The sequence below is a fragment of the Prorops nasuta genome, unplaced genomic scaffold (genome assembly GCF_024137725.1).
Source record: "Prorops nasuta isolate Cenicafe-Biocafe unplaced genomic scaffold, Cenicafe_Pnas_1.2 PNAS00006, whole genome shotgun sequence".
Classification (NCBI taxonomy): domain Eukaryota; kingdom Metazoa; phylum Arthropoda; class Insecta; order Hymenoptera; family Bethylidae; genus Prorops; species Prorops nasuta.
This window is the reverse complement of record NW_027116803.1, coordinates 5,217,992-5,236,249: the sequence shown is the minus strand read 5'-3', so window position 1 is coordinate 5,236,249 and position 18,258 is coordinate 5,217,992. Positions and strand designations below refer to the sequence as shown.

The 18,258-nt window shown below is 44.8% G+C and overlaps 1 protein-coding gene across 5 annotated transcripts in view; it reads right to left on the bottom strand.

The window, feature by feature from the left end:
* Positions 1-18,258, bottom strand: part of dnc (phosphodiesterase dunce) — a 67,999-nt gene that overhangs the window by 33,545 nt on the left and 16,196 nt on the right. For all 5 annotated transcript variants that reach the window (XM_066728336.1, XM_066728337.1, XM_066728338.1 and 2 more), the window contains exon 3: positions 1,604-1,798. In XM_066728336.1, the coding sequence (XP_066584433.1) occupies positions 1,604-1,798 (195 nt within the window). The remainder of the gene's footprint in view (positions 1-1,603; positions 1,799-18,258) is intronic.

The following is an 18,258-nucleotide window of genomic DNA, read 5'->3' as shown; positions in this document are numbered from 1 at the left end:
AAAAAAAACACTTTCCTCCCCTGACTTCGTTATGGCAAATCGTAGGAACATTTATCGTGTAAAGTCTACTATACAGATCGTAAGCACCATCGCCACCATAAAAAAACTACGATACCTGAAAGGTACAGAGAGAGAAAGAAAAGTCAGGTTTGCTTTTGTACAGCTGGTCGGGGAAATAAATAGGATTTGTAGCCTCTGTGAAGCTAGCATAACACACAGTAGAATTTCCTTAATGAATTAGAGTTTCCGTAGCAAATAAAATTTCACAAAAAAGTCTATTTTTATTTTTTATTATCACTCTCTGGATACAGACACGTGGAAGATGCTAGATTTTTAAAGATAAAAACGGGCTTCATGGGATGCACTTTTTCTGATCCAAGGACAACAGAAATATTACTAAAAATGGTGAAGAGAGCTGTACAACTATTCGAGATGCTATGGGAACTCTAGTTTGTTGGGAAAATTCCAAGCTGGTCAGATTCCCGTTTCACAAAGGCGAATGATAATTGGTAAATAGATACATGCAATTTAGGCAAGAGAGTGCTGGATTCAAATTGATAAGGAAGACTTTTTGCGCGCGCTATTTTCTCCATCAATCCCTACATTGCCAGCCGCGCGCGCTGAATCTACAATATCGGCTCAAAATAATATCTTTCTAGTAGCAATTTCCAACTTTATCAGCTGCCGATAAAACCGAGGACTGTTTTACCAATGGAAAGTCTTTCTTATCAACGCAGCGCTCGAATATGCTGCTGTACCGGTGAGTTTTGCGTAAAAAAATCTCACGACTGCAGGAACTAATAAAACGTGCCGAAGAAAGGTTGCTGGCGCAGTCAGAGTAAGAAACGATAAAAATTTTGCCAAAGAGAAAAGTATAGAAAATAAAGAAAAAAATACAAAGATATCTACTGTAACAAATTTCTTTCACTCAAACGGTGGATTCTTTCGAGGTTTTGAGAAGTTGCGTGGAGGGTGATGGGAAGTTTCCACTGAGGGAGGGACTAGAAACGCGAGATTACTTCCGCATTGTCGAAAGCTCGGTTAGGGTGAAAATTCAGATTGCGTCAGTCGACTGGTTGTCTGTCACGTATTGCAGATCGACTCACGTGTACAGTCTGCACTCTCCGAGAGTCGCTGTTGCGTTGTAGCTTCTAACTTGTATCGCAAACATAGAAGATTATTAGTGCAGCCACGCTCGACTGGCGATACTCGCCTTCCGCCAATTTGCCCTCAACTTTCAACCGGTAAATATCGCTGGAGGACAGAACCCGTGCATATATAAACACTGTCTCTCTATAGCCGGAAAGCGTCGCGGGGAGATCCAAACTTACCTAAGAGAATTACGCACGGTTAATTGAGATAAACTAGGATAGTTTCGTCCCATGTTCCCGTTAGTCTATTTTAGAGCGAAACAAGGAAATATTGGTGTATGGAAAGAATTAAGCGACAAATCTTTCTCTCGATATCTCGGTCGTTTTTCAATGGACTTCTCGATACGTTACATGGTATATATAGCAAATGTATAGAAATTTTCAAAAGTAATACTCCGAGGAGTTTAAGAACCATAATTTTAGCACCATTTCACTGTGCATCAGAAACTCACCTCTCGCTGGCGATGGAGCTGTTTCGAGACATTGATTTCGGCGACATCTCAAAGTCGCTGTCACTCCTATAGAGGAAGCTCTCCCTTCTTTGCGGCAGCGTTTGGAGGACCAAGCCTGCACTCGGTGAGGCTCCTCCGCCGCCGCCGCCACCGCCACTGCCGTCCAGCGTCGAGGCGCCATTCTCCACATCGAAACTATCAAATAAGAAAAAAACACACACGTTGTTAGCTCTACCGTTAAAAATCAATCAATAAACTCATGCATCATTAAATTCTCGCCTTCCACCGACAATTTATTATCTCGCAGGGAGGACAATTTTTCTCCTCTTACATATATATATATATATATATATATATATATCGTAGTACAGTATACAGAGCCACAGCGAAATCAGAACTCAATATCCTACTAGAGGTACGGCGCGAGGAAAAGTTTCATATTTCAGTGATTTATTATATATATATAACGTTTCGCGTTTCACTTATCCCCCTGCCTCGTCTTCTTTCATAAATACGTCTAATTATATACGCTCGCGTAAGACTTTGGAGCACGAGATACTCGTGGAAAATTGCAGAGATTATGCGCTACTTGAGCAAAATCTTCCTTTCCCATGTAATAACAGTGACGATGACGATGATGATGATGATGATGATAATGGTGTTCCGATGGAATCGGCTTTTTTTTCTATCCAGGAGACTTTCGAATGGCGAAAGCGTCATTATTTCAAACACCATGAGTACTAAACTGCGTGCATAATAGAGATACGGCAGACTTTGCAATATTGGCGAACAGTGTCTCTGTTAACTCGATTAAAGTGCAAATAAAATTTTGACCATACGGTAAACTGTTGGCTAATGGCAATGGCTGAACGAGTTTCTTCCTATTCGCGATGGTCATCGTTACACGTTATTACGTAAGCTACGATTAATCCTCTAGCCTTGCCATTCAGCACTTAATAGTTTGACGTTGACAACAAACGTGGACTCGGCACGCAAGCAATTACTACTCGCGCTACGAGAACGAATTTCTTAGAGTAAATATCCAAGCTTTTTACCTGCTCGCCAATAATCAAATCACCTTAGCCTTAGAAGAAAGAACTTTTAAGGGGCAAATTACGTTTGTAACACGTTCGTGCAACGTTCCTATATAGATCGCGGTATATGTACCTTTGGCTTTTCTACCGATGAACGAGTGATTGATGTATTCCAGATATATCCCCCTGCCTTATCCCTTATCGCAATGTTTCCGTCGGGAACAGGATTATACCTGCGCGCGTTTTGGCTCGTTTATTTCTGGATTTCGAAAGCCCAGCTTACTGTTTACTAGCGCGCCCATTGTCCTATAATATATAACGATATACACACTGCGGGATCAAGCAGGTCGCTGCTTTAATGAACGTTGTATACATTACTAATGGTGGAGGCTCCACCATTAAACTAGACTGCTATTCGATTGTTGGCGGAACGGGCATGCTTAATCAAGTATGCCCCCCCCCTCTCCATTTATTATCATAATTATCTAATTAATGCTCAATAAGCCGCAACGGTTAATCGGGTAAAAACGAAAATTACTCGTCGAAAGTTAAAGCTTTACATCTCTCGTCTCTTTTTTGCGGGGATTACAGTTGTACTATGCCAATAAAACCATAAAGGTAATTTTTCGCGTTAAGGCTGTGCACGGATTATGGATGAATGGTCCGATAATTATCGGAATACCACCCATTTCCATTGCTGTAGTCATTTAGAATGGACAGATTGATACGGTATCGATTGGAAACCTCCCAGTGGCATAATCAACAAGGGAATGTCTTGATGAAAACGCCAGTTCCACTGTCTTACCGCACACTTCCTCTCTATATACACTCTTCTCTCTCTCTCTCTCTCTCTCTCTCCCTTTCTGCTCCCTCCGATATTCAAGTCAGAATTTATCAGACATCTCTCGAGTATTTTTAGCTACGTAATAATCTCCCAATGGGGCAATTAGAGAGAGAGAGAGAGAGAGAGAGAGTGAGCTGGATAGCTCTTGCAAGAGGTCGACTTATCGTTGTTGTTGTTGTTATTATTATCATTATTAGTATATTTTAGGAAGCAAAAACCGAGAATTTTTCAGGAGCAAAGCACGCGGAGAACCTTTCTCTTATATCCTGCAGGATCTCATTATAATTAATCGGAAGACAGACGTCAAGTTTCGGATTTTCAGAGTGATTGATAACTTACGGCATGGTAACATAGAAGAGTTTGGAGTGAGGTCTAACGCGTGACAGGGTTGAAACGCATCCACTGTGCCTCCTAAGCGACGTGAGGGGCAAAACCACCCTCATCGTGCCGGAGTCCCGACGAGCCAGCCTGGACGAGGCCTCCGGAGGAATCAAAACGGAATAATCGTCCATCCTTCTGACTTTTCTCTCTCTCTCTCTATTTTTCGTACGTTCGTGTTTGTCCTATATACCAGCGAAAATACACGCGCCTTATATTGTACTATACGAATTTGATCCTTCGCACAAAATCCTCTCTCGACGAGTGTAATCAACAGGCTTGTCGAACCCCGGCCGATTCTTTTCACAATTTTTCTTCGTCGAGACAAATCCGGTCATTAGCCAAATCTGATAATCGAATTTCACGCACTGACCGATGCGATTCTCGAGGTCATTGAGATTCAATTACGCACACCAATGAAATACACGCTGAATATTAATTATTCCGCACCACCACAGGCACTTAATTTCCCCTCGCTATATCTATAGCCTTCTCCTCTTTTATCGAGTTTATAGCAATTTCAAAAAACTCATCCCTTTCTTCCTTCCTTCTTCCCGTCCATCAATATTTGAGCCGGATAATAGGCGCATTATGCACCAAACTTTTCGATCGCACGTCAAACTGCGCGATAGCGCTTTCAGTTCTGGGAAGAAAGTGCTGGAGGCATTCGTCGTCGAAAGTCAAACTTGCGAGAGGAATTTCTAGCCTAGGGACTGCGAAGAGTTTCAGAATCATTATTTATAGGCCTACTTCAAAAGAATTCTTATACAGACCACGATCTTTCTTCTTTTCACGTATCGCACGTCCATGGTGCTCCCGCACGGGTCTTCGAACTTTCGGTAATTTTAACTCCTGCCAAACATCGGCCCAAACAATCTTTTCATCGTCGAACAATTAACTGGATCTTCCTGGAAGGTACAGGAATAAATAGGGAATTTCGAAGTGAACGAAAATAAAAGATGGTCCCGACTCTCTTTGTTTAACCTTTCTGTATCCATTTAACCTTTCGCTCGCTCTCCTTTCAAACTTTTCGTATGTATACGCGACTGCACGCGTGTCGACTAAGAAAACACGCAAAGGTAAAATTTCATCTGTCAGTGCAGCTGTCTCGATCGTATTTCCGCTGGAAATTGGAATTGAAGACTGGCAAGAAAAACAGGAAACTTTCGGAAAAATCTTGTGGAATATGCTGTATAGCGATGAGGAAATGGTGTTACACGAGTAAGATGAGAGGAACTTGCCACTTATGGGGAACGCTACACTCGAGAAACAGGAAGCCGAAACTTTGAGAAAAAATGCTCGTTCAATTTCCATCGACCGCGTCAACTTTCGACTATCGAAGATTGAATATCGTTCGATCGGATCACAGAAATTGCTCGCAAAAGTGACATTGCCAAAACCAAATGATCTCTTTAACGCCACGAGTAAACCGACGAGTTATCCCACGATTAAAGCCTCGATAATTATTATTATATTCCGTCAGCATTGATAAACTCGGTAATTTCCCGAATTCGAGTAAAAAAAAAAAAAACTTTGACGCGTCAATCTTTCGCAGAGTTTTTAGCGTATTCAAGGAATTCCTATGCAAAAGATTGAAGAGAAAAAAAAACATTCCCCTTTACACAGCACGAGACGAATGAAGCGTCCGTTTAGCGAGGACGGGCTTGGCGATATATAGCATCGGTGGAATTAGAAGAAAACAACAAGTAAAAGTGAAAGGGAAGAAAAATAAGACAAGGAGAACATAGGGAGCTTAAAAGGGCAGAAATGCGATTCGAGATGCGTTACCGCGGTTCTTCCAATTTCCCGTATCAGGAGTAAATATTGACCAGCCGAAAAAATTGATCGGCAAGCATCCGGCGGAAAAATATTTTTGTCAATTTTGCCTCGATTGTTGGCTCCCCTCAAATTTTCCCTCATATTTTTCAGTTTCATCCCCGCGTCATCCTCGTGATTTGGCCTTCGTGCGAATTACCCGCGCGTTCCTCTATAGAATCGGCTCCCTCGGAATTAATTCGGAGCTAGTTGCGTTTTAACCTCGCGATGGATCGATCGATTTCAGGGTTTGCCTCTGCTCGCGTCTCGTGCACGAGGACCACCGACGTGTACCGTCCTCTTATGATAATAATAACTGTTATTAGAGGAATATTCCCGTATATGAATGTACATGTATATATAAACGCAAGGCGAGTTATTCATCGCGCGCTGAGAGATCCTCGTCAGCCGCCTGCCGGCTTCCAACTGTCCGCCGCCCGTCACTTCGGAACTCGGAGTCGGGACTCCCAGCCCTGCCGCTTGCTTGCTTGCTTGTGCGTTACCGCACAGCGCCGCGGAAATTGCGGAAGCAAAGCGGAACTGATAAAGCCACAGGTTCGATTTTCACCAAACTCCGATGAATTCTTCCCCAAGACGCGTGTGGTTATACGTTATATCCTCTCCTCGTGTTCCCCCCTCTCCTTCCCCCCAAAGCCAACCAAACGAACAATAACTAATCGCACACCCACGTTCCCTGAAATTTCACAAAACCCAACGACGCGAGCACGAGGAGAACCTTTCCTGTCGATATTTATCAATTTCTTTGCCCATTTATCAATCCATCGAAGATTGCGATGCGAAATTAGCTATAATGAGAGATTGGACAATGTTGGAAGCGCTTCTCGATTTATTATCGATATATACAATAGATTGGAAATAATTGCAAGAGATAAATAAGATATTTGTGATCCGGCGAGAGATTGGTGGAAGCGATCGGGCGGCAGGTGGTGCTTTTTCTTGGAAAATCCTTGCTCGCTGTTCGTCAACGTGTTCCGATTGTCGCGATAACGATAGGTTTACGGTACTTTTAATAGAACATTCTCTCTTTCACTGCATCTCGTATTACGCGATAAAGGAATATTGTGCGTTTATTACGTAGCGTTTGTATGTAGCTAGTTCGATCCTCGTCAGTCGCGTGCCGGCTGGATACTGGCTGGTGCCTAGCAGACATCGCTCGTTTATACGTAACCCTATAGCTTCGGCTAATGGAACACACCTATATATAGCGTAGCTATAGAGTGCCGGTCCAATGCAAAATAAGAGAAAGAGAGAGGTGTAAAAGATATATCCCGTAAAAACATTTATCGAAGAAAAGTTTGCGCGGGGGAGGGTTGGATGAGAAAAGATCGTAAGCACGGAGGAAAAGGACGAATCTATTTTTAACACGCCACTGAAAATGGAATAAAATTTGTTTGGAGAATTATATACGTGCGGAGGGGGAAAAGTCATTAGTCGCTGTAATTGACACGGTTTCACGAGAAAAGTTTGATTACGGACAGAGTGATCGATGGAACTTTTCCCTTTCAATTTCACTCTTCAATCTCACACACACACACACACACACACAGTGTGGAGTTATAATATTCTTATATTTACTTATCTCTGCTTGCAATCGGAGTATTTACACAAGTCAGTCGGCACTCGTGTGCTGTTAGAAATATCGTTTTCAATAATTCGATGATAACGGGAGGAGTAAACGTCGTCCATTGAGTCACGAAGTACAAGGTTGCCGGATCTATACTATTTACTATATAATAGGTACATACACACGTATATATATATATAGAGAGAGAGAGAGAGAGAGAGATACCCGAAGGCTTTAATCACTCTCGGCGCGACTGGAAGACGAAGGAGCGATTTTTCTTGACTCGTCCGCGTCGAAATTTGATTTTCTCCATGGCGTAATACGCGATGAAAAGCAAAACAAAAAAGATGAGAGGAGAAGTTTCTTTTTATGGGTTTCTCTTCGTTGGCCTTTCAAGGAGAATATTGGCAGTATTTTATTGGAGGGATATAAAAAGCTATCGCGAGCTGAACGGGTCCAATAGCGCGATGATTTCCATTTTATTGGCTTAAATGGGAAGATCGACTTGATTGGTAGGGCGGGGGAGGGTTCGGGGGGAAGCTCGCTAAGAAAATTGTCACACTCCGCCGGCCGCCTAATTGCACGTCACGCAAGAAGACTTATCTGTTACGGGATACACACAATGGATTATACAACTTTGTATGCCGGACCGAGGCGGTGGCGGCACCGACGGCGACGGCCACGGCGACGGCGACGGCGACGCGGATGCCGTATTTGCAGTACAGGAATCGAGAAAACATTGGATTTCTCTCCCACAAACAGACTCGCTGTGTAGATACAGCTTGGCCAGAGCCAACCTCGAGATTGATGATTCGCAAACTGTGATTTCCCAGTCGGGAAGAGAGACCATCACCGTTATTTAGAGGATTCACCGTACGCGACCGGATGATTGAAAAAGGCTATACATCTAATATTCCTCTTGATCGTATCGATGCGAATAATTATTACGGATAATTGAACGGATCATTGAGTCGAATCGGTATATATAATAGCTCTGGCGATAAATTATTACCCATTGCCCCGCAATCTCGCTCCTCCCGTCATTATTATTATTATCGCGTAATTCGCTCTCTCCTTACCGATTTCCAAAGCTTCTCTATAACAAAAGAGTAAAATGGGCTATCGATCGCGAACAAGTTGGCGTGCCATACGGTTGTTAAGGGTGTTTATCACCTATGTACCCTTCAGGGTCGCCAGATTTGTGTCAAGAACTTCTCGCGATCGTACGCATACGATAGATTTGTATGGAAAGTCAATTTTAACTCGTGCACGCCCTCGTTACGCAACGCTAATTTACAGGATCACACGCCCAGCTAGGCTACATCTGATTGAAACCAGAAAAAACGAGCTAGATAACGAATCCCGGTACACGTCTCAGGATTTAATCGAGCAGAGTTTGCGAGTTCCTGCTGAAGCTTTATTGCGCTAAATCGCCTCGAAACAAGGATTAATATTATTATATAAGAGCCGTGTATATAATAGCGCGTGTTTTTCCGTCGTGTGACGTGTGCCGGGCCGTGTCAAATTTATTGGATCAACACAATCCTGCCTGAGATCTCCTAGCGTAAACGGACGGATTAAAATTCTATAAATATTTTGGTTAGCGCTACTCATGCCTCAACACGTCGTGGAGTATGATATAAATAGTGCAGGTCTGTGCTTCGCGCGAGCAAACCTATTGTTGTGTTCTACGCACGTATTATATACGTTTCGAATATCGATCCTTCGCCAACTTTTCTCTACGTGGAATTACCACGAGTTTGTGTGTATATATATATATATATATAGTGCTGCTGATTCTTCAACTCACCTCCGGTTTCGTTCGACGAAGTATCGTCGAGAAGGTCGTCGCAGACGGGTACGTCGACGTTCCGGCAAAATCGAGCTTTCCTTGGAATCGCGCCGGGTGTCCAGGGGACGATCCCTCGACTTTGGCAGGGACCTTCCCGGCTCTATCCCGACGCTCTCCCAGGGGCTCAACACTCTCCAGATCAAATACGACAGGGCGATCATTGTCAATTGCCGAATTTCCCCACGCCGATTCGGCGTCACCAACGTTCCTCGCGCTCCCCACAATTTGCATTTGTTTCCCTTTTGAGTTTACACGAAACTCGTCGACACCCATCAATTTATTGTCAATGCTACTTCCCTCTTCCTCGCTTCGCCACTAACATTTTCCTCGCACGCTAGCGTCGGAGGAACATTATTTTCTGCCCTCGCTCGGAAAGTTCAACTGGCGCGAGGCGCGTGAATTATTTAGAATGATGTAGACGCTTCCGCGCCCTTTTTCCTTTTTTTTTTTTTTTTTTTTTTAAGATGCTACACAGAAGCACGTAAAAGCCACTAACTCTAGGATTTCTCTCGGGGGTTCTCTGGTCTTTTCAGGAGGAAAAGGAAAACTTGGAGGATAAAGCTATATCGTACGATATCCCGACCCAATAAGGCTCATCGGGAGAGATTAGATTTTGAAAAATCATCGATTGGTCCACGAGTGCGTCCCTCGAGGATTTCGCTTCGCGATGGAGACGAGTTTATCGAGTGGGTGAGGGGGTATTATAAATCGTCACAGGAGGTGTCTCGCGGCGTTATGTCGCATTGTCCGAGCGCGAAGCAACTTCTAATCCGAGCGCGATGCGCGTCGGCGGTGGCTTCAATATCGTCCAAGAACAATATTTATTGTTCGCCAGTCAATACGTAGTGGAGCATGCACGACGGAAGCTTTCTGGGACGCGGTGGATTTCATGGACGCGTAAGCGCCACCGGCGATTAAACTTGTTTTTACTTTGAAACGCTATTGTGAATAGCTGGCCACGAGCTATAGCGTGTACGGCGTGTGTTTGCAAAGCTATGCTTTCTTTGATCGAGGGGACATAAGAATCCTCAGCTTTCCATCCCCACCGGATGAATCATTGTCCGTCCGGGGAAAGTTGGACAGTCGAAGGCCTCGACTCGGCTTTGGCGCCATCTGTCACCTTGACGTACCTCCCAGCTTATTAAAGCTTGCGAGCTCGTTCAAAGAAGCGACGTACATATATACACGTGTGTTTATACCGTATAGGCCGAGGTTCAGCTTTTCTCGTCCGTTCCCATGAAGACGATGCGGACTCGATACACCGTTCGCTATAGAGTCCCATCGTCCTCGCGCAAACCGATCTCGAAAGAGACTATGTATATTTGCCTCGCCAACTAATAATGCTAATTCGACGATTAACAAGTTTCAGCGATGACGCTGTAAACTATCGTTCAAATCCCCACGGCAATCAAAGCATTGAATTTGATGCTGCAGGATTGCATAATGTCTCGGAATTCACAATTCACTATCGGGAATAACAGAGAGCTCCCTTTGTGAATTCATCGTTCTGGAAAAATAAGCGCGCCTTAGTCGTGTCGAATAATCTCGTTGGAGCGGACTTTTGTTTTTAAACATTGAATTCGTTAATAAAGGACGTTATTTCAGCATTGGGAGCGGTGTTTTATTGGAACATCCGGTTGCTCGGAGAATTTTATCGGAGCTGCGACTTTGCCGCAGGAGCTATCGAGTTTGTAAAAATTTCACGAGCCCTAATGGAATTGGTCCGAATCCCTTGGTCGTGGTACGTAGTGTATATACAGCCGTGTGTCTCTACTTAAGTTTGGCGTAGGAAGTGGGGGAGGACATCGATTGGAAAAACATTGTCAGGGTCGAGCGGGAATTCTCACGTGGTTCTTATCCGACGTTTTAGCGAAATCTCCGAGACGAGGCAGGCGCGTGGCGAGCCGCGTATAGCGTGGCGTAACTACGATCTTCCGCCGATACACGTGAGTCGCGGTGAATTAACGCTTATCGCTTAATTATCGAGCACGAACGGACGCGCCTCGATAACGCGAGGAGATTCCTTATCGCGACGCGCCGTGAGAGCGGCAGGAAATCTGCGCAGATCGCGCTTATCTAATCCTCCGATCGAGAGTCCATTGAAACGATAGGTTCGATGAAAAGACCATTGTGGAGGAGAAAAGCGTTGGAGGGAAAAATTGGAATCTGGGCCCGGATCGTACGTGTATATGTCGCGGTCGCGAGGGAATCTCGTCGGTCAGCGTCGCGCTCCGCGAATGACGCTGCCCTTTAAGCGCGTCGCTGCTTGCCTCGTGATACGATAGACCGTCAGCGCGGCACAATCCCGCCCCTTGGTATTCCACGGAATGCTCCGCTCGGCATTCGCGTGCCTGGCAGCGATCGATACTCCTGAAAAAGCGCTTGGAACGTGGTACCCGCACGACCGAGGCAGCCAAGCAACTGCGAACGTTGTGCGTTCGTCGCGTATAGCGATGGGAGACGCGTCCGAGAAGACCGTGGACGATCCGGATCAGTGGAAAATGCTGCTGCGGGCTACGACACGTTTCCCAAACACGCAGTTTAGATACTTTTCACACTGTCTGCACCGACAGCGATCGCCCGATTCCCACCTTCCATTGCTGATAAGGTCACGCGTAGATGTGTACACGCAATCACACACACACACACACACACATCGCACTCTAGGGGCAGCGTCGCAGATGTTGCTGACCGATAGGAGTTTGGAAGCTTTCGAGGCAGATGGCAGTAACGGTGAGAAAATCTTGGCAAAGGCGGCAAAACCGTTTCGGTGGCGTTCGCCCACGTGAATCGAGTCGGACTAACGTGCATTTGCGTGCTCCAGTCACGCGAGCTACAACGCGCACGCTCCCTTCTCCCCCCAAGCCATCGCTCGCCTATCTACACACGATGGAAGCGCGCCGAGCCCAGACTAGTTGCGCCGCCAACGCTCACCCCGTGATCCCCAGCTGACTCTCTGCTCCCCCCCCCCCCTCCTTGCCAGCTTTTGCTTCAACAAGTCGCACTTGCGGACTCGCCAAGACGGATATACTCGCACACTTTTCCCCATTCTTCTTATATACAAGAGAGAGAGAGAGAGAGAGAGAAACAGGAAAATTATGCAAACTATACTATACTTGTATATATATATATATATATATATATACTTACTTCGTGGAAGGAATCTCCAAGGAATTCGAAAAAATCTGACATTGCTCCGGTAGCTCATTAATTTCAACAAAATTTAATTATAGCCAAACAGCTAAGATACCGGCTCGAGTTACCCTTCTCAATTTTCTAATTGGCAATTTTCTATCGGACTTTCGAATACTTTTCCATTTCCTTTTTAATTAGTTCCCGTCTTTATATCGCTCGATTGATTGTTGCTCGGTCCTTTCGATTTTAACGATGATTCCAACGGATATCTCTTGCTTCTCTCGGATACCTGGAATCAGATCCGATAACGAGCGCCGAGCAAACGTTCCTACGGTGCTTTTATTGAGTCTCGCGAGGGTTGAGAGTAGTCTAGTGAAGTGTAAAAAGAGAATAATTGCGTGCCCTAGCGTTCTTATAAGGTTCTCGCCGGGCACTTTGAACACTGACGCAAGTCGGGAACGCGCGAGGAGGAAAGGCAAACAAATTATCCCGTGAAATGAAAATTACTGGAAGACAAGGGGTGAGCCAAAAATAACTTGGAGCACTGAACTCGAAAGTCGCTTCGACTCTTAAATTTTACCTTCCCCTCTACCATCGCCATATCCAATCGTCACACTCCATCTCTGTCAACTTACCTGAAACAGAAAAATAAGAGAATTTCTTTCAAACGTCGAGCTCGTAACGCGTCGTACAAAAAGAGGAGAAGGAGATGTAGATGGGGGGAAGGGGGAGTATTTATATTTATAACGCATTGGTATTCCTGATTTTCGATTTAAGCCGGAATGAACTTTAACTCTGGCGCTGGAATAGCGAGAGATAAAAAGATTGGATACGCCGTGGGGGAGAAGCACATTGATGGATAAAAAGCAGCGGCTGTAAATAATCGAGGCTTAAAAGAATCTCGTATACTATAAATAATATTTTAGCCAGCGGCGCAAATTTATTCCTTTCGTATATATATATATATATATTTGTTAATGCTCCGGTGTGCACCAACGTAAGAAATGCTGGTTATCGTGGATATCGGAAATTGGAATACCAATGCTTTTCCCGCATCTTCGCGCATAAAGAGAAAAACAAGCGCTGTACGTATGCATCTGATTCTGAAAAGCGAGGCTGTTTTCTAAAGAAAAACGTACGTGATCTACAAACCGTTAAAGAAAAGTCATGCTAATTACGCGGTATCGATTGATTAGCCATGAATCTCCGTTATTTGTTCGGTCTATAAATACGCTCCTTCCTCGGACTAAACATCGCGCATCGCAGAATACGAGAGACAGTTAATAAATCTATTTATGCCGAACCACACATAATGTCTGTATCCACTGCAGAGTTGCACGCGCGCGTAGCTCCTTATCGAGTGCTGACCTCTGCCAGCTCGTACAAGGAAACTCATCGACGTTTCCACTCGACTGATAAATATAAAATGTCTCGATGGTAAAACAGAAAAAGAAACTCTAGTACCGACACGTATACACGCACGCGAGAGAACCATTCGCGTCCGTCAAATCAATTCTCGCTCGTTATACGTAGCGCGATTGAAGTGTACAAGCGCGTTTCGATCATGTCCAATCATCGTCTGACAGTTTTCACGTATGAAACGTGAATATCTCTCGGCACCTAATCGAGAGATGCGATAGCACTGTATACGCGTACAAGAATAATTTCACTGGTATTTTCATCAAGCTGAATACGCGTATCATGGTACATATATATATATATATATATATATATATACTATACATACGTACTGCATAATCGAGCGATAAATAATATATGAATATATATTCACAGAAAAGTGCTATTAGTGGTAGGTGCAATTGTTACATATTGTGCTATAATGCGTGTCCTATTTCCAGCATAGGAGAGCGCTAAGAAAGTAAATCTTTGCTGAAGTAGCAGTTGGACGAAGGTAACACGGCACCTGGTCACGCGCATTTGAGGGCATCAATGACGTCAAAGCTTGGGGGCGGAGGTTACTAGTTACGTCACTGGCCCAGGCAGCCTCCAAGCTACGACATCGATCAGCTTGAACCGCAAGGGGTAAAGGAGGGAGGAGGGGGGGGGGGGTGGATACTAGAGAAGAATATCATTAGCAGTAGCTGCTGTTCGTCTGATCTTTAATTTCGTTTTCCACTGACCCCGATTCATCGACCCGCGTGATCAGCTCGTTCCAACGGAATTTAAATAAACGGCACACGCGCTACGTCATTCTGGTCGTATTACGCGTATCACGCGAAGGGCAGTGTAAATTCCAGTGTTTACACGTACGGAAGTTAGCAAATTGACTTTCTCTCCCAACGGCGAGCATACTGGCACGAGGCTATTTGAGTAGAGAATGTCTGAAAGCACATTTGAAAGCCCGGTATTATAGGCAGCTCATCGTGCCAATTGTACCATAAACATGCACGTGACTGATGCGGAAGCATCAGTGATAAAATCTCAAAACAGATCCATCAATGAGAGAGAGAGAGAGAGAGTAGACAGATGGAAAGCGTGCGAATGTCAGGCAAAAGTAGAAAAGGTCTGTCATAGTCGGACTCTCCGTTTGGAAGGATAACAAGCTTTTACCTGGAATGGCCGTAAAGTTTTCCTGAAAATTTTTCTGGCAAGGCGACAGTCATGCAACGCCATGCCTGATCAGGATCGTTCCTCGCGCATAATACAGTACAGATGTATATATATATATATATATATATATATATACACAGGAAAAAATGAAATACCCTGAGCTTTTGCAAATGTCACCGAGGAAAAAAAAACCTCGGAACTTTACAGAGTTCTTCCGTCCGACTTGAAGAGGAAGAAAAAATGTATGAACAATCGCCGGAGAGTTTGCGTATATATATACTTTATTCCTATACATTACAGAAATATACACGCGGAAAGTCCTGGATCGAAGCAAAAGGTAAATGCATTTTACGGCCGAGAGGCTCTGAAAACGCCTGCAGGATTTTTTGCTTCGATAAATCTAGCGTTTAATCCCAGACAGCACCCCGTAGCCTTGCGGTTTTATAACCCAATTATTTTCACACGTGAAAGCTAATGCGAGCTCGAGCTTCCTTGTTCCACGTTACCGCGGAGAATATAAATTGCATGACCGGGATCTCTTTCGTTCGTGCATTTTATCTAGGGGTCTCTTACTTCCCTTCGAGGTCTCGCGCAAGGTTAAACGTTCCGGGAGAAAAAAGAAAAACAAAATATACACGACTTGGCCTGGAAACGAGAGCCGCGCGCGCCGAGTAATTTTGTTTTCCCCTTCGAGTTACATTCGATCGGGGAAATAGATTGCTTTTCTTAAAATCTATGGAGCTGATATTTTATGGAGAGAGGGTAAGTTTTGTTCGGTGCTTCAACTAACCTGCTCGAGGGATGAACGCGTGGCCCGCAAGGACAACATCCACCACCCGAGTGCTTACGTCTACGCGCGCACCAATCCTGTCCCATTTCGCCTTCATACGTATAAGCTGTCTCGTTCACCTTTCACTCCCCCTCCTCCTCCTTCTCCACGTCCTCTTATCCTGCTCGATCCTCGCAAAATGATTAATTTGGTCGTCGATTAAGCGAAATTAAAGCGTATAAAGCTCTTCCCTGCCGTGTCTTATTATTTCGTCCTCTCTCTCTCTCTCTCTCTCTCTCTCCCTTGGTTCTTTGGTCTATTTACTTTGGACCAGTTTGGTTTAGTACCGTTAATTCGATGCCTTTGTTCCTACTTAAAATATATCGTGTACAGCCCTTTGACAGAGAGAATTTCCAGTGGCTGTTGTATTATTCACGGTGCTCGCTCCGCGTTAATTAATGCCACGATGCGTGATAACGCTTGTGACGATTTTCTCGCGCGTCCTTGCTGATAACAAAGGACTCCGACAAACTGCACACTCTTCGAGTGTATAAACAAGCGTGATTTGTTCAACGGTATTCCAAGTATTCACGACGAATTAACCGATCGGTATAGCTTGAAAAACCATCGAGCTCTGCTTTATCCGCTCGAATCGTTGCACGATTCGCGGCAAAGATTTGCATTTGGTACGATAGCTTTCGTTGGACCATTGAAGTATACTCCTTCCATCGGTACAAATTTCTTAAAACTATGTTGCAATGTTTCCTCTTTATACTTGAAGCAAAGCCACGTGTGCTCCAGGTGAAGCTGGATCATTAGCATCTTTCGCAGGATATCGGATGCTGCTATAATTAGCTACTTAGCATAATCCGACATTAACATATAGTGTATATACTGCGTGTATATAGAGTATATATATAAGTATGTACAACGGAGGTTAAAATGTTTAAGAAGCACGTTTCTTTGTAGCATCACGATGTTTTCCAGAGCATTTGCATAAGCTAAGATATTTTACTCTACGTGAAAAACATTTTTCATTGGTCGACGAGTCACAAAGGTGCTTTTTAAAGCTCCGTATTCCTAATCCTGCTGCTGGACGAACTTCGAGAAAACTTCAGTCATAGGAATTTCAACACAATGACCACGTGTCCCATTTCTTCGCTAGCAACAGTAACACGTGTTGTAGTACACAGGGGATGAAAGTACAAAAAACCGGAGTGATCCAGGCGCGTTCGGAAGGAAGAGAGGGAGCTTTTGCACGAGAGCGCGTGCGTCTGTGTGATATAGACGTGTGTGTGTGTGTGTGTGTGTGTGTGTGTTTTTGGAGAAGGATATGGAGGACACGCACCTCGCGACGTACTAAAAAACACTATTCGACGATGGTCTAGAGCGCACAAAAATAGTCTGGCAGTTTCGAAGAGAGGCGAGTGCGAAGCTCGACGAATCCATTATGACGTCAGGAGGTTAAACGTCGCTCTATTATCTATCACAAAGAGTCAGAGTTTCCTTCGGAACACGATGCAGCTGAGAGCACTGTGGGGAGAACATGGCTCGCGGAGTCCATCATCGTAACTGGAGGGCGTCGTATGGTGGCAGCATGGCAGAGGTTAGACGCGTCCCGTGCACGCGACTCATCCTTTACGAGGGATAGACGCAGTTGTCTGCAGGAGGTTAGACTGGAGGATGAATTGGAGGATGACGCTGGTGGTGCTGTCAGTGCGGCTGGGGATCGAGTGAGACGAGAGGGAGGTGGGGGAGGAGGGGGGGGGAGATGAGAGAGCACGGTACGCCGGAGGAGAGAGACGGAGGGAGAGAGAGGGACTGTGTGGAATAGGACACGTGAGACAATGAAAGAGAAGCTGAAAGAGCGAGTAGGAAGAGAGGGAGAGAGAGAGAGAGGAGCGCAGCGCGCACATCGGCTCTCGTGCTCGGATCTATCGACGCAAGCGCCTCCTCCGTCGACTCTCCTGCCAAAAACGATGACGCGCCTGCACTGGAGTAGGAAACAACCGGCCGGGTTAGGTTGGCTCTATCCGGCTTCGTGTATATATACTGCCTACTACACTACTGGACGACGAACCATGACCTCTGTAAAATCTATTTACGCACTTGCCGCTCTATAGTCCATGCTTTTTCTACCTCCGTACATATATATATATACGACGCACGTAACCCAATTCCACTTTTCTTCCTTTGACGAGGAGACAAATGTCACTCGATGATTTTAGGCCAAGAACGATCTTCGACTCGCACCGCGTGCTCTCCTTTTATACTTTACCCAATCGCGAACTCTCTCTCCCCCTCTCTCTCTCTCACACCCTTCAAAACAAACTGTGCTCATTGTTCGAGTTACGATAATAACGTCTGCTGCCATTGTAGCTCTAACCGAAACGCACGCAACTCCATACGCGTGTATTCTCGATAGAACGATAACGGCGAATCATTCGTATGGAAAGGCAGATATAAGTCGAAGGTTAAAAATATCTTTTTGCTAATGGAGTAATTTATTTGTAGGGAAAGAATACTCGACGACAGGAGCTAAATCGCTAATTCAGCAGACCGAGGGTCGATCGATTTTGAGAAACGTTCAAGAGTCATCTACGCGACCCTCGAATTCATCTTCGTTTCATTTCCATCGGGATTTGGGTCACGATTGTTTTTATTTTATATAT